The sequence below is a fragment of the Prionailurus viverrinus genome, chromosome E2, assembly GCF_022837055.1.
Source record: "Prionailurus viverrinus isolate Anna chromosome E2, UM_Priviv_1.0, whole genome shotgun sequence".
Taxonomy (NCBI): Eukaryota; Metazoa; Chordata; class Mammalia; order Carnivora; family Felidae; genus Prionailurus; species Prionailurus viverrinus.
Genome location: NC_062575.1, coordinates 49,908,620 through 49,927,198, shown reverse-complemented (window position 1 = coordinate 49,927,198; position 18,579 = coordinate 49,908,620). Strand labels below are relative to the sequence as shown.

Below are 18,579 nucleotides of genomic sequence, written 5' to 3'. Positions count from 1 at the left end.
CGGGACACACAGGAAACCGCCTGCACACCCGGAACCTGAGCTCCTGAGACACTTGGTCCCGGGTGTCAGTCCCTGGAAGCAGAGGCCGGGCTGGGGACACCCAGGGATGGAGAGTGGGTCCCTCACCAGTCATCTGGCAAGCATCCCTCACCCTGCTTGCCCTCTTCTCACCCTCAGAGCATTACTGTGACCTTGCTGCCAGGAGTCAATGCAACTTCCCCAGAGCATCTGAGAACACTGGGGGGACCCCGTGCCCCGCTGGGCTTCTCTGATACAGATGGAAAGAATCCCCTGGGTTTGGGGCCCCTGGGGCTCTGTATGCGGTGCTGACAGACTGGAGGCCAGGACTCAGCAGAGGCCAACTCGGAGTAGGGAGGAGGCTCGTCCTCTGAGAGAACCAGGTCCCCGTCAGCCTGGCTATTCAAAGTGTGCCTGGCCCAGGACAACCAGCCTCACCTGAGAGCTTGTTAGATGCGGACTCTCAGGTCCCCACCACACTGCTGAGTCAGAATGTGCATTTTACAGGCTCTGCAGACCCTCTGTGGGTGCAGGAAAGAAGGAGGTGGCCCCACTCCCACATCCTGGGGTCTCAGCCTGGCTGGCCATCTGCTGAAGCAGCATTTCTAGGGGTCACCAGGGCATTCGCGATCTTTAGAAAGTTCCACAGGTGATTCCGATGCCCGGTGGGGGTAACATCCCTGTGACGAGAGTTCCTGGGGTAGCCCCTCGGGCTCCTGCTCTGAAGAGAAAAGCCACATGGGGAGGAGAGAGGGCTGCAGGGGGCTGACTGTGCGCCCCGACCCTGAGCTGCGGGGAGCGCCCAGGACACCAATGCCACAGGCTTGGGCTTGTGCACACAAGGGCATTGTGTGCGCACTCGCATATGGTGGGAAATCCCAGCTGAAGAGGGAGAGGCCTCAGCAGTTCGCAGGGAACCCAAACGTAGACGAAATGAAAGGGGAAGGAGACCAGGAGGGCAGGAGTGAGGGGAGGGGAGGGCAGAAGAGGGGAGGGGGAGGGACCGGGCAGAGACCCCGCCCCTGCCCACGTGACCCGGCCAAGCGCTCCTGCCCCCAGAGGCGGCTCAGCACAGAGGGAGGAAGGACCACAGAGCCAACTTGTCGTGACAGCGGTGCTCCCGAGCATTTCTGGAGCCGAAGCTCTCCTCACAGAGGGAAGGACAGAGCAGGCAGCAGGCGGCATGGAGCCCCCCTCGGCCCTTCCCCGAGGAGGGCGTGTTCCCTGGCAGGAGCTCCTGCTGGCAGGTGAGAGGGACGATCCCCTGGCTTGGGGTTGGGGGAGACGGAAGAGGCTGACTGACTGCGGTCTCCCAGGGGAAGACGGGGTGCCGAGAGGGGATGGGAACAGGGCAGGGCAGGGCAAGACAGGGGTTTCCCGGCTCAGCAACAGGAAAATCTCATGATCTGGAAGAGGCGAGCGAGCGATGTGCTGTGTCCCAAGTTACTCATCACTGAGGACTGAATTTTGGAAACGATGTGAGCAAAAGCAGGCACCCTAAACGCTGCCCCTCCCACCAACCTGAGATATTGACAGATCAATGCTGGGCCCTGGGAACACTCATTCATTCATCCACAGGTATTTGCAGCCGGCCCCACCACTGGGGCACAACACAGATCAGAGTCCCTGCCCTCCCTGAGCACACTTCTCTGGGGAGGAAGACAGACGAGCAAAGACACAGAATGGGAGGTCGGGCATTGACAGGCCACGAAGGGAACAGAGCAGGGAAAGGTCAGAATGTGAAGACAGAGGGTCTTTAGAGGAGGCGGTGTGGGCAGGCCTCTCCCAAGGACCCCCTGAGTGTGAGCAGGTACCTGAGGGCAGTGAGGGAGTGAGCCCACGGACATCTGAGGGAGAGTACTGGAAACAGAGGAAATCACAAGTTCAGAAGCACTGAAGTCATGGCGGTCGTGCCGCTGACCTTGACCAGTAGGACACACACACACACACACACACACACACACACACACACACGCTCACCCCTGGGCCCAATGCTGAGCGATTAGGACCTGCTCAGTCTCCAGGGCCACATCTTTCCGTCCCAATACATAGGCCAAATATTGATCCAGGTCTTCTGTCTTCCCTCCTAGTCTCACTCCTAACCTTCTGGAACCCTCCCACCACTGCCCAAGTCACTGTTGAATCGGTGCCGCCCAATGCTGCCGAAGGGAAGGACGTTCTTCTGCGTGTCCACAATCTGCCTGCCAATCTTTTAGGCTTTGGCTGGTTCAAAGGGGAAACTGTTGAGCCCCGTAGTGAAATTGTATCATATGCAGCAGACTCACAAGAAATTACCCCAGGATTTGCACACAGCGGCAGAGAGACATTATATCACAACGGATCCCTGCTGTTCCAGAACATCAACCTGGAGGACACGGGATACTACACTGTACGAATCTTAAAGAGAAATTTTCAAATTGAAATAGTAACTAGACGGCTCCGTGTATATCGTGAGTAATTCCTCTCTCACCTCTGGTGTCGGGTGGAGTGAATTCTACTTCGTACACACAGGATTGACAGGCCTGGACTGTGTCTCCCTTCCCTTCTGCACTGTGTCCCATGTGGGGTTTGAGCATTTAGTGCAGGACACACACAGTAGAGATGAATTTCCTAAGATTGCAACTCCTTTCCTGGAATCCAGACTCTACGACCATCTGAGAAAGACCATGCAGGTCACGGTCAAGGCCAGGCCCGAAGGGGCCCTGGGATCCTCACTAGAGCTCAGCCCAGAAGGCCCTTGCCCAGAACAGTGCCTTGGGGCTCCTGAGTCTCGTGACCCCGGGGACTCTGTGCCAGGGTGGGGTAGGGCTCCTGGGCAGGGCTGACAGGGAGCAATGATTTCCCAGCTGCCCGAGTCCTGAGCCTCTGAGCTGGTCGCCAGCCAGGGCTCGGTCTCCAGATCTACATCTGGAGAGAGGCATGGGCAGCACAGACATAAAAAGGCTCCAGTCCATTAGCCAACTGCTGTGTGGGACTTAGGAGACTCCAGAGGAGGGTCAGCACCCCCAGGGAGGAACAGAGCAGAGAGATGCTCTTGATGGCTCTTCCTCTCCCAAGAAGGAGGCCCAGGGAGGGAGCCTTGTCTTGTGGAGGCAAGAGTAAGAGAGGCCATTTGATTGGCCAGCCGCGATGTACCATTTTAGGGCCAGGTATTTAAGGATGGTTAAAGGTTACTTCACAGGCATGGCAGGTGGAGATCATTTACCATTATTCCTGTTGTATTAGGGGGAAACTGAGGCCCGGGGAGGTATAGTCACTGAATCAGGGTCACACAGGCTGATGGGCAGCACAGCCCTGTCCTCTCCTCCATCAGCGGGAAGGGTGCTGGTGTGGGCAGTGAGAGCAAATAGAGGCTCATTCTGTGATCACTCTCCAACTAATGACCCCCAGCAGCAACCTGAGTCAGCATGCCCCGGCCGCCCCTCAGGTGGCCCATCCTCACCTCCCTGTGCTGGACATGAAATCACTGAGTGTTTCCTGATGTGTTGGTGTCACTCCCACTGGGGTAGACTTGCCTTCTCCTTCTGACTCTGCACCTGAAACCAGCACAGGGCCTTGCCTCATCTATAACTCTGGCACTCTCCTCAATAAGTGCACAGTCAAGACTATCACAGTCTCTGGTAGGTGGATCCCCGGAGCATCTACATTAGGCACTATGGTGAAGGTCTGCCTGGTTTTCAGAAAAGAGCCGAGGTGAAGTTATTTTCACTTGCTTGTGACACAGATCTGTCCCTGAACTCTCCCATCACACGTCTGCAGATGCTTCCTCCTCTTGCTCTCTGAATTCTCATCGCAGATCTTGAGATCTGAGATCTGAGATCTCCCAGTCCAGTCTCAAATGTGGGGAGGGGAGTCTGTCAGCTCCAGAAAACTCCACACACATATAAGGGGCCTTTGCAGATGGGGAAGAAAGAAGGGTCCTCAGGGTCAAGTTGCTTTTTGTTGTTGTTGAATTGCAGAAGTGCTTTATGTATTCTGGATAGTAATCTCTTACCAGCTATGATTTGCAAATGTTTTCTTCCAATCTGTGCATTGCCATCACTGTTTGTTTTTTTTTTTTTCTGTTTTTGTTTTTGTTTTTTGGTTTTGGTCTTGGTTTTGGTCAGGGAAATTTAGCTGACACACAATGTAACATTAGTTTCAGGTTCACAACATAGGGATTGGACAACTCTATATGTTATGTTATGCCCACCACAATGTAGCTACCCATCTGTCAGCATGCAATGCTATTAAAATACCATTGACTAAGGGCACCTTGCTGACTCAGTAAGTAGAGCATGAGACTCTTGATCTTGGGGTTGTAAGTTCGAGCCCCACATTGGGTGTAGAGCTTACTTAAAAATAAAATCTTTAAAAAAATTTTTTAAAAATCATTGACTGTGTTTCTATCTGTGCATTTCCTACCTGAGTCCTGTTCATTCCATAACTGCTATCATCACTCTCTTGATTGTGCTTTTGGAGCACAGAAGTTTTCTAACTCAATACAATCCAATTCATCTATTTTTTCTTTTCTTGTCTTTGCTTTGGGCATCATATCTAACAAATCTTTGGGAAATACGGGTTCAGAAAGTTTTTGCTTTATGTTTTGTTCTAAGACTTTTACAGTTTTGACTCTTATGTTTAGATGTTTGATCTATTTTAAGTTAATTTTGGAGGGCAGTTATGCTCACCACTATACCACCAAAACATACTATTTTAGGCTATTTCTGTACATGATGTAAGGTCAAGGTCCAACTTTATTCATTTGCTAGGATGCGCAGTGTTCCCAATACCATTTGTTTAAAAAAAATTTTTTTTAACGTTTATTTATTTTTGAGACAGGGAGAGACAGCATGAACGGGTGAGGGTCAGAGAGAGAGGGAGACACAGAATCTGAAACAGGTTCCATGCTCTGAGCTGTCAGCACAGAGCCTGACGTGGGGCTCGAACTCACGGACCGCGAGATCATGACCTGAGCCGAAGTCGGATGCCCAACCGACTGAGCCACCCAGGCGCCCCTTGTTTAAAAAAATTTTTAACATTTATTTGTTTTTGAGAGGCAGAGACAGAGCATGAGCAGGGGAGGGGCAGAGAGAGAGGGAGACACAGAATCCAAAGCAGGCTCCAGGCTCTGAGCTGTCAGCACAGAGCCTGATGCAGGGCTCGAACTCACAAACTGCGAGATCATGACCTGAGCCGAAGTCGAATGCTTAACCGACTGAGCCACCCAGGCAGCCCCCAATACCATTTGTTGAACAGATTTTTTTATGCATTGAATGGTCATGACAACCTTATTGAAAATCATTGAAACACATATATTCAGTTTGTTTCTGGGGTACCTACTGCATCCCATTGGCATTTCTGTGCCTATCTTTATACCAAGCCCATGTTATTTTGGTTGCTTTAGCTTTGTAGTCAGGAAGTAGGAGTCCTCCAAATTTGTTCTTTTTTCAAAATAATTTTGGCTATTTGAGGCCCCTGAGATTTCATGTGAATATTTGGAAATTTCTATTTCTGCAAAATATTTCCTTAAGAATTTGATGGGGGGGCACCTGACTGGCTCAGTCGGTAAAGTATGCGACTCTTGATCTCTAGGTTATATGTTCAAGCCCCACGTTGGGTATAGAGATTACTTAAAAATAAAATCTTTTTTTTTTTCAACGTTTATTTATTTTTGGGACAGAGAGAGACAGAGCATGAACGGGGGAGGGGCAGAGAGAGAGGGAGACACAGAATCGGAAACAGGCTCCAGGCTCCGAGCCATCAGCCCAGAGCCCGACGCGGGGCTCGAACTCCCGGACCGCGAGATCGTGACCTGGCTGAAGTCGGACGCTTAACCGACTGCGCCACCCAGGCGCCCCAAAAATAAAATCTTTTAAAAAAATGATTTTGATAGGGATTACATTGAATCTGTGGATCTCTTTGGGTAGTATTGTCATCTTAACAATATTAAGTCTTACTATCCATGAACATGGGATGTCTTTCCATTCATTTGTGTCTTCTGTAATTTCCTTCAGTGATGTTTTATAGATTTCCATGTACAGTCTATTGCCTCATTAGTTCATTCCTAAGTATTTTATTCTTTTTAATGTTATTGTAAATTAAATTGTTTCCTTAATTTGGGAAGGGGTTATTTCATTATTAGTGTATAGCAACACAAGTGATTTTTGCATGTTGACTTTGTATCCTGCAAGTTTGTTGAAATTGTTGATTAGTTCAACAGTTTTTGTGGAATCATTAGAGTTTTATACATATCATTTCATGTCATCTACAAACAGACCTAATTGTACTTAATCCTTTCCAATTTGATTGCGTTCTACTCTTTTTCTCCAAATTATTTCAGCTTGGTCTCCTATACTCTGTTGAATATGGGTGGTGAAAGAGGCATGTTTATGTACTATCTGATCTTAGAGGAAACGCTCTCCGTGTTTCACCATTGAGTATAATGCTAGCTGTAAGGGTTTCATATAAGGCCTTTATTATGTTGCAGTAGTTTTCTTCTATTTATAAGGGTGCCAGTATTCTGTATACCGTACCCGATTCTCTACAGAAGTTTTTCACCCTGAGATTCAATCCACAGATGTAGAAGTAAAAGTCTTCAGAGGGAGAAATCCTATGGATTGAAAACTCTTTGGTCCCTGAGGTGATGAAGACTGGGTGGGCTGCTCTCATTTCCTAATAAATTATAACAGTGCAAATACCTTCCTTATTTTATGTAAAGGTGCCTCAGACTCAGAGATAGAAGGCCCGCAAGCCTTCCTCCCCACCATACGTGAAAAGGTATATAAGGAGTGAGGCTTGATCTATTAAAGTCACTGAGTTCAAGAAAAGAATCACACAGGAGTCCATGGGAAAAAATTCCACCTGCTGATGAGGATGCTGGACACATGGACTGAGAGGTGTGTGGTGCTAATACTACAGAGATGTCCAGGCAGACCAGGCAGATGACTGAGGGCCAGAGGGGGACCTGAGGGTCAGAGGGAGAGGTACAGCCCCCTCCTTATAGATCGCCACCTGAACAAAGACACTCATCCTTCTGCAGACATCAGGGCCATCCTCTGGGGCACCTTTACAGAGCCCAGTGGGGCCCTCAGAGTGGCCGAGATCTTGGAAGAAGGAGCATGGCCCCAGGCTCCCTCTCATTCTGTCACCTCCTCTGTTTCTCCACAGAGCAAGTGTCCCAGCCTACTGTCCATGCCAGCAACACCACAGCCACAGAACATAAGGACTCTGTGGTCCTGACCTGCTCCACAAATAACAAAAAGGTCTCCATCCGGTGGTTCTTCAATGGCCGGAGTATAAACCTCACAAAGAGGATAAAGCTGTCCCGGGACAACAGGGCCCTCACCATAAGCCTCGTCAGGGTGGAGGATGCCGGGAATTATCAGTGTGAGGTCTCCAACCGGGCCAGTTCCAACAGAAGTGACCCCATCAGCCTGGCTGTGAGCTGTGAGTGACCCTCGACCGTTCCCCCTTCCTCCCTGTATATTTCACGGGCAGGGGGTGTGTGTGAAATAGAATACAGGTCTGGGGGAGGTGGGAGCCTCCTTCACAGCCTCTACAGCAATGTGGATGAGATCCCCGGAATTAGACTAATCTTGTTAACATCTTGGTTCTGCTTTATACCAGCTGTGGGACCTCAGACAAGGCACTCAACCTCCAGAACCTAAGTTTCCTCCTCTGTAAAACTGGAAAGAAAGGCTGGCTCTTAGGGCTGTTCTGAGGGTTGTCACTATGAGGTTAATGAGATCTTAAATCCTGAGACAGCATCCTACACAGGTTCAAGGCGCAATCAAATTTAGCAGTTCTTGTTCTTTTCTCATTGATGTTGTTGTTATTAGCCGTAATGTCCCGTGGAGCTGGGATTAAGTGTTGTCTCAATTCGGTCCAGTTCTGTGACCTTCACTACTTTACTGAAGCCCTTGACACTCTCAGACCGTAATTTGCACAGTGGGGTTGACACCTGGCCCCCTCATGGAAGCTGCAGATGAGATACACAAAGTATTTCCCATGTGCCTGGCCCAGCGCTGACCTCGAAAGCAGTCAGCTAGTGTTGTTTTCACTAATCCGTGTTGAGTGGACAAGTAGGGGCCTCCCTCTAAGACCATCAATGGTAATAGAAAGGAAGAAATGTGGAAAGAGGCATAATGTGAGAATAAGAAAGAGAGGCATTAGGAGGAAAATGAACAGGATGTGGGCACTGGCCACAGTTTTGGGCAGAGGAGGGCAACATGAAGATTCAAGTCCAAGGTTTCACTACAAGGACAGAAAGGACACAGCAGGGGGAACCTGGGCAGCTCACTCCATTAAGCCTCCAACTCTTCTTTTTTTTTCTTAAGTTTTTAAAAAAAATTTATTTATTTTCAGAGACAGAGAAAGAGAGTTGGGGAAGGGCAGAGAGAGAGGGAGAGAATCTCAAGCAGGCTCTGCACTGTAGGCACAGAACCTGATGTGGGTTTGAACCTACGAACCATGAGATCGTGGCCTGAGCCAAAGACACATTTAACCAACTGAGCCACCCAGGTGCCCCAAGCGTTCAACTCTTGACCTCAGATCAGGCCATGGTCTCATAGTTCATGGGTTCAAGCCCCTTGTTGGGATGTGCACTGATAGTGGGGACCCTGCTTGGGAGTCTGTCTTCCCTCTTTCTCTGCCCCTTCCCTGCTCCCACTCTCCTTCTCTCTCTCAAAAAAAAAAAAATACATTTAAAAAAATAAAAAAGAAATGACACAGCAGCCGAGGGGGTGGGGATGCTGTGGAGATAACACACATCATCCAGACCTCGATGGCCATTCCTTCCTCCCTAGCCAGGCCCTTCCCCCCAGCCCTCATGGCTTCAGCAGATATGACTTGGGACTCATTCCTCCTCCCTTTTGCTTCTTATTTCAGATGGAAGAAGCCCCACGGGCCTCCCTGTGGGGACCAGTGTTGGCATTGCAATTGGGGTCCTGGTTGGGGTGGCACTCGTGGCCTCCCTGGGGTATCTCCTGCTCCGTGGGAAGGCGGGAAGGTATGATGGCATTTCCCACACACGATCCTGTCCACCACCCCTCCCCCACCCCAACAGACTCACCAGCAGGCAGACGCCGTCCTGACCCAGGATTCTGGGCTGGGTGTCCCAGACCTCCCAACTGCCCCCTGGATTTCTCCTCTGGTCACACCTGGCTCCTTCCTCACCAGCTGCTGCCCGGGGCCCTTCCTCCACAGCTGCCACTGTGCAAAATTAGGGACAATCACAGAACAGCCCCTCAGGGTTGTCCTGGTTCGCTCGGCAACCCTACAGCAGTGCTCGGTACTAAGTGCACGGAGACCGGTACCTCCCGTGGTTTGTCAGTCCACGTGCCCTGGGACGGGGATTTGCAGCCTCAGGACCGAGGGTGGTCCTGGCCAAGGTCACGCAAGGGAGAGTGGAAGACCCTGACAGGCCGGGTGGGGTCGACCCCCTAAGTGGCACATGCGGGAACCACGGCGCCTGATGTGTGACACCGCAGACCCTGGGCCCCGTCAGGTAGAGGTCCTGGGACGAAGCCCCTCGTCCAGGCAGATGGAGATAGAGCACGAGCCAATGTCAGTTTTCAGCGTCTTCTGGCCTGAGGACTCGAGGGTCTGGCCACAGCAGGGGCACCGCATTCAGGGATCTGACATACCTGGGGCTCCCCAAGCGTCCTGCACACGCAGCTGGCTGCCTTGACCCTTCCAGTCACTCAGACCCTCATGTGTGATTCCTTTCCTGGGCTCTTGATCCCTTTTCGGGACACTTTCTCCTAGGTGTCCGTCCGCTGCCCAGCTTCCTCTCTGGTCCGAGGATACATGTGCTCTGAAGGCCTTTTTTTATCCCTCTCCTGGGCCCTTCCCCTCCTAAATTGACTGGTGGAGAGATGTGGTCTCTAAGCCCTGCTTGGAATGAAGACCCTCCCTGTCCCCTGTTCTGACACCAGAGCTGTGACCTCTCCCTGCCCACCTCACGAATAAGCCTGATCTTTCCTAGGGCCAGTGGCCAACGTAATCACAGAGAGATGGGGCACCCAGCCTGCACCCCTGGTGAGTATCCCTTCAGCCCAGGCAGCACAGGGAGCCCCTCGACCTGCCCCCAATGCCCACTCCTGCCAGTCACACCCTGGGGCCTCTGACCACGTCCCTGAGGCTTCAGTACAGGGGACCCCAACTGGCCATACTCCCTGACCTATGGAATCTAGGTCACGGCTCAGCACCTCCCAGACCAGCACCAGTGGGTCTCCCTGTGGGAGGTGCTCCTTCCCTGGTTCTCCGAGAGCCGATGACCCGGTACCTCCTGGGAGGGTGGACCCTGAGTGCTAATTCCTGTTTCTGTCCCCAGGTCATGGTCCAGTCAGCAGCTCCACATCCCCGGTAAGCCCACCCCCTCCCCACTGGGGTCTAGGTTGTGCGGGCGCAAGGCAGAGAACCAACGAATTCAACAGCACAGCACACACTCTGCTTCCCCCAGAGTAGCCAGGACAAGGCAGGGCCTGTTCTGCCCAGGATTGGTACGTCTTCAGGGACAGGACCACTCCCCACCCCGTCCTGAGTCTCTCCTGCCACTCTGAGCTGGCCCAAGGGGAACCCTGGAGTCTGGCCAAGGACAGAGCACTGGGAACATCAGCCAGGGCTCCTGGGCTAATAGGAGTGGGGCAGGGAGTTCAGGAGAGACCGGTCTGGGTCTGGGGTGTGGGTCAACAGGCTTGGCGAAAGCTGCTCAAGAGGCAGAACGGGTCACCCCTGCAGAGAAATGACTCTCCCTCTGTCCACTGACACCCATTCTCTCCCCCTGTTCAGAGCACCCTACCCAGCCCAAGGACAGCCGTTCCCATCTACCAGGTGAGTGTGGGCAATGAATGTTCAGGTCCCCCAAGCCCAAGGGGGCTGAGGATCTGTCCCCAACCTGCCCTGCCCGTGCTTTCAGGTTTAGGACACAGCAGAGCAAAAGGGCACAGGGGCTAGTGGGAGGAAGGAGGGGCCTGGGGCAGAAACCTGCCACCCAGCCAGGTTCCCAGAGAGGTGGACGCAGGACCTGAAAGTCACCCAGACATGTTCTGGGAAGCTTGCGGGGTTCAGAGGCCTCTTTTTCTTTTACAGGAGTTACAACACCCTGACAGGAACATTTACTGCCAGATCAACTACAAAGGACAAGTGTCTTCTTAGTTTCCCCTCCCCCTGGGAGCTACTCCTTTCAGGGGCCTTCCTGAGACCCCAGACCCTGGGTGGGGTCAGGTGCCCCCACCTGAGCCAGAGAACCAGCTCTAAGCCCAGAGGATATTCAGGGACATGGACCCAGGGTCCGGGCCTTCCTGATTTCTGGAAGCCCTGACAGGCTGCCACGAACCCCGGATGGGCCAGGACAAAGGCCCCCATGTCCCAGGAAGTGGGGTTTCCCAGGGAAAGTATCCCGGGCCCTGACCCACCAGGGACAGCATGAGGGGATCTGATGAAAGAGGACTCTTCCCCCTCCTTGGCCCTTTTTTGGTGAATGGTGATTTCTCTGAGCAGAAATTCACGTGAACCTCTGGGGCCCTTCTCTCCTGGGTCACACAGGGAAATGTTCTCTCTGAGTTCACCAAGCCCCCACCTTAGTCCCCTGAGATAGAGGAGGGGCGAGGGGTGTTGACATGCTGGGACCACGTTCACTAGAAAAGGAGAGATCACCAGAGCTGTGGCCAAACTATGACAGCACTCAGCGGTCCTCACCCTGCTCAGGGACCAAGGCTGGAGACACCTCCAGTGTTTGCACATGTGCACGGGGTTCTCAGGAGCACAGAACATGGGGCCTCTGATGACCACACGAGGAGGAGCTTGGAAGGAGCAGCCATGGGCAGGCACACATCCCAGGTGGGACCCCTTCATAGCCTTTTGGTGTCCTGAGCCCTTTGGTCCTCCTCACCCATCCCCGGTGGCCCTGACTGGTGGCCTTCACCAATAAACTTGCCCTGTCCCCAAATCCAGGATCCAGGGCACTGAGACCTGTCTGAAGGTTTCTCCAGCCTTCGGGATGTCCTTCCTGCTGGGGTGACATAAAGGCAGGTTGTCAGAGGAACGCCAGGGTTTGGGACCCAGAATTCATGCTCTGAGCATAGCCTTCCCGGACACTGCCCATGACGTCTAGCCCAGTACCTCCCAGCAGTGTCCACTTTTCTCCCTGAGCGGGATCTTATCTTGAAACACACCTCCTCCCCATAAATAAGCATGCAGGTCAGAGGCAGAGGGCTTTCCCCACCTAACTCACCCAGGCTCCCATGGTGTTGGGACAAAGTTCTCTTCCACCTGGTCCACAGGCCTCGTCCTACTGTCCCACCTGCAGCCTCCTCCACACACCTGGGCCAGTGGCTCTCAGTCCTTCCCTGAGGCCCCCGGTTGGGTGCCCATGTGGATTCGCTCGCGTCAAGGTGCCCTGTTCACACAAAAGCGGTCCAAGCACCAAGGCACCGCACCCACGTTTCACAGGTGGGTTTGCCATCACCCACTTGTTTCTTAGTCATGAGATGAGAGGTAAGAAAAGCAAGCTGCAAAGTATCACGTCATTTTTAGCTCTGTGATGCTCCTATCGCAATGCACACTATGTTGGATTAGACAGGGTGACGCCTCTTGTTAGTTTCCTCTTGCTGCTCTAGCAAATTATTGTAAGCTTAGTGGTGGATGTCAACACAAATCAAGGTGCCCACCTGGCTGTCTCTTCTGGAGGCTTAGGAGGGAGTCTGTTTCCTTGTTTTTCAAGCTGTGCCGTTGGAGGCTGCCCACCTTCCATGGATGCGGCCCCTTCCTTCACCTTCAAAACCAGCAGTGCAACATCTTGAAGTCTCTCTGTGTCCTGTTTCCACATCACCTCTTCTTCTCTGGTTCTGCCTCTCCTGCCTCCCCCTGTCACTTATATAAGGACCCTTGTGGGTGCCTGGATGGCTCAATGGGTTAGACTTCCAACTTTGGCTCATGTCGTGATCTCAGAAGGTCGAGCCTTGTGTTGGGCTCTGTGCTGACAGCTCAGAGCCTGGAGCCTGTGATTCTGTGTCTCCCTCTCTCTCTCTACCTCTCTCTGTGTCAAAAGTGAATAAACATTTTTTAAAAATTTAAGAAAAAAAGAAAGAACTCTTGGATTATATTGGCCCACCTGGGTAAACTACCATAATGTCACAATCACATGGTCCTTAACTTAATCTGCTAGTCCCTTTATCATTGAAATAATCACAGATTCTTGACACGAGGGATGTAGGAGTCTCTGAGAGGCCTCTGTTCTGTCTACTGCACCTCCAAGGCCATATTCACCATAATCGTTCATGACAAACTGCTGGTGGGCAGCCTGGACTTGGTCATCTGACCACGGAGTCACTGCCTGCAGGGATGTCCACAACACCGTCACTGCCCTGAGCCAGTGATGAAGGCCAGTCCACACTCCCTGCAGCCTTCTCCACCTCTTCCTTGTTAGTAATGCTCCTTGTTAAGAATGCAAAGAGAGTGGACACAACTGGAAGATCACAGCTCCCGAGCCTTGGGAATAGTTCGGTGAGCATCAGCACCTTGGACAGGTGCCCCAGCCAGCCTCCTCCCAGGGGTTGAGCAGGGAGGAGGCAAGAAAAAGACTCTGGAGAAGCTGCCTATTGCTTTTCTACATAAGAAACATGTAATGAGGCAGAATGCTATCACGGGGATGAGCTGCTTCTGCTCTAATTTATCAGTCATAAGCCCTTTGCACATGTCTGGATGTTACTGTTGGCACGTTTGTTACAATTCCCTGCTCGTTACAGTTCCCTGCGTGGCTGTTAGCTGCATCCAGAGGGTGGCCTTGGGGAGTCTGGGAGGCTGCTCCAGCCTCTTGGGGAACCTCCTGCCCCCCGAGATTCAGGCCACTGTCTTGCATACAATAAGGAAGGAATGGAGGCGCCTGGCTGGCTCAGTCAGTACAGAATGAGACCCTTGACCTCAGGGTCGTGAATTGGAGCATTGGGGGTAGAGTTTCCTCACTAAAAGAAAAAAATGGAAAATAAAAGGAAGGAATGTTTCATGATTAGCTTACGACCCTTAGTGCCTGACTTTGGAAACACACTCATCACCCGGCCTGGAGCACCCCGTAAGCACAGCATCCTGTTTCCAAGCCCCAGCTGAACCCCACAGGCAGCAGGGCTGAGCAGAGCCCCTGGGCTCTTCTCCAGCTCCTCCTTGCTGAGCCCTGTGCGTGTTGTCAGAGTCCTATGCCATCTGCCTGCCCTTCCCAGCAGAGCAAACATTTCACCCAGGGGACAAGGGGGGACCTGAAGATCTCTCAGGGGAGAATCCAACATCTGAGGGTTTCTGCATCTGCCTGTGACCCCTCAGGGGAAGAGATAAGACAAGGGCACTCACAGTCACCCCCATCGTCCTTTCTCCCCATTCACATCCCACCTGCAGAACCAACTCTGATGCTACAGACCCAGTCTTGCCCTTCCATGGGCTCGGGTCCATTGTGTCCACTCACAGTGTCCAATATAACATCAGCTGGGTGCTCTGGTCTCTATTCTTTCTTTCTTTCTGCTTTTAGTTGGGTTCATTTTGCTCTTATTTTTCTGGTTCTTCTAGTAGGAACTTACATTATTGATTTGAGATATATCCTTTCTTGTAATGTAAGCATTTTGTGCTAGAAATTCCCCTCTCAGTGTGGCATAAGCTGCATCCCATAAGCAGAGGAGGGTTTTTTTTAGTATATTTAATTTAATTCTGTGTGTTTAAATGTTTTTTTTTAATTTTGAGAGAGAGAGAGAGAAAGAGAGAGACCATGGGTAGGGGAGAGAGGCCGAGATAGAGAGAGAGAGGGAGAAGGAGAGAGAGAGAGAGAGAGAGAGAGAGAGAGAAAACCCCAAGCAGGCTCCACACTCAGCACAGAGCCTGCCTTGGGACTCAGTCCCACGACCCTGGGATCATGACCTGCCTGAGATCAAGAGTCAGATGCTCAACCGACCAAGCCACTCAGGCATCCCAATTCTGTGTGTTTTTAAAATTTCCTTTGAAACTTGCTTTTTGGCCCATAAATTATTTACAAATATGTAGCTTACTTTCCAAATCTTTTAGGGATTTTTTTCAGTTGTCTATTATTAATTTCTAGATTCATTACCATTTTCCGAGAACATACTCTGATTTCAGTATTTTACATTTATTTATTTTTGAGAGACAGAGAAAGAGCATGTGCAAGGGAGTGGCAGAGAGAGAGAGGGAGACACAGAATCCTTAGCAGGCTCCAGGCTCTGAGCTGTTCGCACAGAGCCCGATGAGGGGTTTGAACCCACGAAGCGTGAGATCGAGGCCTGAGACGAAGTCAGACGCCAAACCGACTGAGCCACCCAGGCACCCCAGATTTCAGTATCTTAAATTTGGCGTGGGGCGCCTGGCTGGCTCAGTCGGGAGAACATGTGACTCGATCTCAGGGTCGTGAGTTCAAGCCCCACGTTGGGCTTCCTGCCGTCATGCAGAGCCTGCTTTGGATCCTCTGTCACCCTGTCTCTCTGCCTCTCTCTCTCTTTCTCCCTCTCCCTCTCTTCCTCCCTCTCTCAAAAATGAATAAATATTAAAAAAAACAAAGTAAATTTGGTTAGATTTTAGATATGATACCAAACGTGAGCTACAGAGAATGATGAATTATACATCTCCTTTGGCCATTCTTTAAATTTTTTTTTTAACGTTTTTATTTTTGGGACAGAGAGAGACAGAGCATGAACAGGGGAGGGGCAGAGAGAGAGGGAGACAAGAATCGGAAACAGGCTCCAGGCTCTGAGCCATCAGCCCAGGGCCCGACGCGGGGCTCGAACTCCCGGACCGCGAGATCGTGACCTGGCTGAAGTCGGCCGCTTAACCGACTGCGCCACCCAGGCGCCCCGGCCATTCTTTAATAGTAGGTGAGCTGCCAATTAATTTTCATGCTCTCCCTTCATCAGGGAATTTCCTTCTTTCCCCTTCACTCCTGAGGCTAATTTTAGCAGGCGCACAAGTTGAAACAGGTGCCACTTCCTTCTGGCCTCCAGGCTTTCAGATACAAAACCTCCTGTCACTTACATCAGTGTTCCTTAGTGCGCAAGGGTGGTTTCTCGGGGTGTCTTTGGGATTTTTGTTCTCTTGTCTTTTATTTTCAGAAGTTTGTTGTGCGCCTTAGTGTGACTGCTCACCGTGGGTGGGGTTGTGACTCAGCCTCTTGGGTTGTCCTTTCCTCGGATACCTTTGCAGTCCGCACATTTCCCTTCCACTTCTGGTACCCAGTGGCCCCGAGGTTCCATCCCTGTTGTATGGAACAGATCTCGGGACTCTGCTCATTTTTCTGTCTCTTTCCTCTCTCTTTTTCAGGAGGAATAAATTCTATGGATTTGTCCTCCAGTTCATTGATTCTACCTTGTACATCGTCATGTTACTGTGAAGTTCACCAGTGAGGGTTTGGTTTTGTTTTCTTAAATATGGGTCACTGTAGTTTTCAGTTTCATCATTTCTATGTTTCTTTTTTTGTTGTTGAAGACAGAGAGAGGGAGTGCATGGGTGTGGGAGTGGAGGAGAGGCAGAGGGAGAGAGAGGGAGAGAGAGGGAGAGAGAGGGAGAATCTCAAGCAGGCTCCATGCCCAGGGTGGAGCTCGACTTGGAGCCTGATCTCACAACCCTGATATCATGACCTGAGCAGAAATCAAGACTTGGACACTTAACCAATTGAGTCACCCAGGTGCCCCTGTGTGGTTCCTTTTTATAACTTTCTTTTTTTGCTGTGGTTTTCTTTTTTTTTTTTTGAGCAGCCTTGACGCCAGTGTGGCACTTGAACTCATAACCCCTTGATCAAGCGTCATGTGCTCTAACAACTGAGTCAGCTAGGCGCCTCTCCATTTTGTTAAAGAATTTATTGTCGGTTATTGAAGTGTTCTTTTAATGATACTTGTTAAATCTTCGTTGGATAATTCCACAGTCATTGGGATTGGAGTCAGTAATGATCCTTTCTCAGTCAAATCGTGGTTGTCCTGGCTCTTGGTATGATGAGTGATTTTTTTTTTTTACTGTATCCTGGATATTTTGTTATTGGGTTAGTAGATTCGATAATATTTAAATCTTCATGAAAATTTTTTTTATGTCTTTATTTTATTTTGAGAGACAGAGTGAGTGTGGGGGGAGGGGCAGAGAGAAGGAGACACAGAATCAGAAGCAGGGTCCAGGCTCTGAGCTGTCAGCACACAGCCCTACCCCGGGGCTCAAACTCAGGGCCAGCCCAAGTCCGACACACAAGGAACTGAGACACCAGGCGCCCCCCCTCCCTTTTTCTTATACTTTCAACAGGTGGACTTTCTTATATGTCAACTATAACACAATAAGGTCGCTAAAAATTATATCTACATACATGAAATAGTACTTAAAGTATACTTTGAAAATCAGTACTCTAAAAACACAGAGCAGGACGTTTTCTTCCACATTTTCCGAATGGTCCAGCAGAGGGCGGCAGAGAAACTTCGCAGCCTGGAGCTTGGGTGGGGGGGAGGCGGAGGGGGGGCGCGCTGCTGATGCCCCTTGGCGCGCCCACTCCCCAGCAGGCTCTGACCCTCCCAGCCTCACCCAGTCACAGTCCTCCTCGCTCTCCAGGCTCCCCACACTGACCTCCGTCAGCCCCTCCCGCCAGTCGGGTGTCTGCCCGCTGAGACAGGTCGCTCTGTAGGCAGCTCAGCCCCCCACACCCTCTGTCCTTCCAGGGGCAAAGGCCCACCCACACTTCCGGTCTCAGCCAAAAGATCACTTTGTCATGGGTGCTGACGTGACCCCCAGGCCAGCTGAGACCCCGTTACTTGCTCCTGTCACACTAGACGCTTTCCCTTCACGGCTCTTTTCTCCATTTTATTGTACTTGATTTTCAATCTTATTTAAAAAAATTTTTTTTTGATGTTCTTTTAAGAGAAAGACAGCCGTGAGCAGGGGACGGGCAGAGAGAGAGGGAGACACAGACTCCAAAGCAGGCTCCAGTCTCTGAGCTGTCAGCACAGAACCTGACGCAGGGCTCGAACCCACGAACCATGAGATCAAGACCTGAGCCAAAGTGGAACACTTTACTCAACTGAGCCAACCAGGTGCCCCTTTTTCCACTTTACAGAGAGAGAGAGAGAGAGACAGAGAGAGAGAGAGAGAGAGAGAGAGAGAGAAAGTGGTAGAGAGGCAGAGGGAGAGAGAGAGAATCCTAAGCAGGCTCCACACTCAGCAGGCAGCCGACAAGAGGCTCAATCTCACCGCAGAGAGATCATGACCTGAGCCAAAATCAAGAGTCGGACATTAAATCAACTGAGCGACAGAGGCTCCCCACCTTCCCTCCATTTTAAATGTGTCCTCAAAGCCATGATTTTCTCTGAGTGCCTGTGGCCCTGTTTCAGGATCTGTGTCTGTCCTGTTCTCTTTGGAGTCCCCAGGACCCAGCCCCGTGCCCCGTGCCTGACCCTGTGCAGGATGGGACAGGAGAACCCAGGATCTACGTTTGTTTCCATCTCAGAGGGGCTGAGGGTCTCCTCCCCTGTAACAGAGGAAGCCCTGGGAACCCTCAGCTGCGTCTCCAGGTGGGCTCTGTGGGGAGGCCTGGAGCAAAAACAGGGACACAGATGACAC

The 18,579-nt window shown here is 51.3% G+C and overlaps 1 protein-coding gene across 1 annotated transcript; it reads left to right on the top strand.

Moving 5' to 3' along the window:
* The first annotated feature begins 1,090 nt into the window (after positions 1-1,090).
* LOC125153449 (carcinoembryonic antigen-related cell adhesion molecule 3-like) lies at positions 1,091-12,875 on the top strand. The gene is made up of 8 exons (XM_047836604.1): positions 1,091-1,265; positions 2,109-2,468; positions 7,168-7,446; positions 8,887-9,007; positions 9,986-10,038; positions 10,334-10,365; positions 10,792-10,833; positions 11,092-12,875. Exons 1-8 carry the CDS (start codon positions 1,202-1,204, stop codon positions 11,155-11,157), a joined length of 1,017 nt encoding a protein of 338 aa, XP_047692560.1. The 5' UTR covers positions 1,091-1,201; the 3' UTR covers positions 11,158-12,875.
* Positions 12,876-18,579: the final 5,704 nt, after the last annotated feature.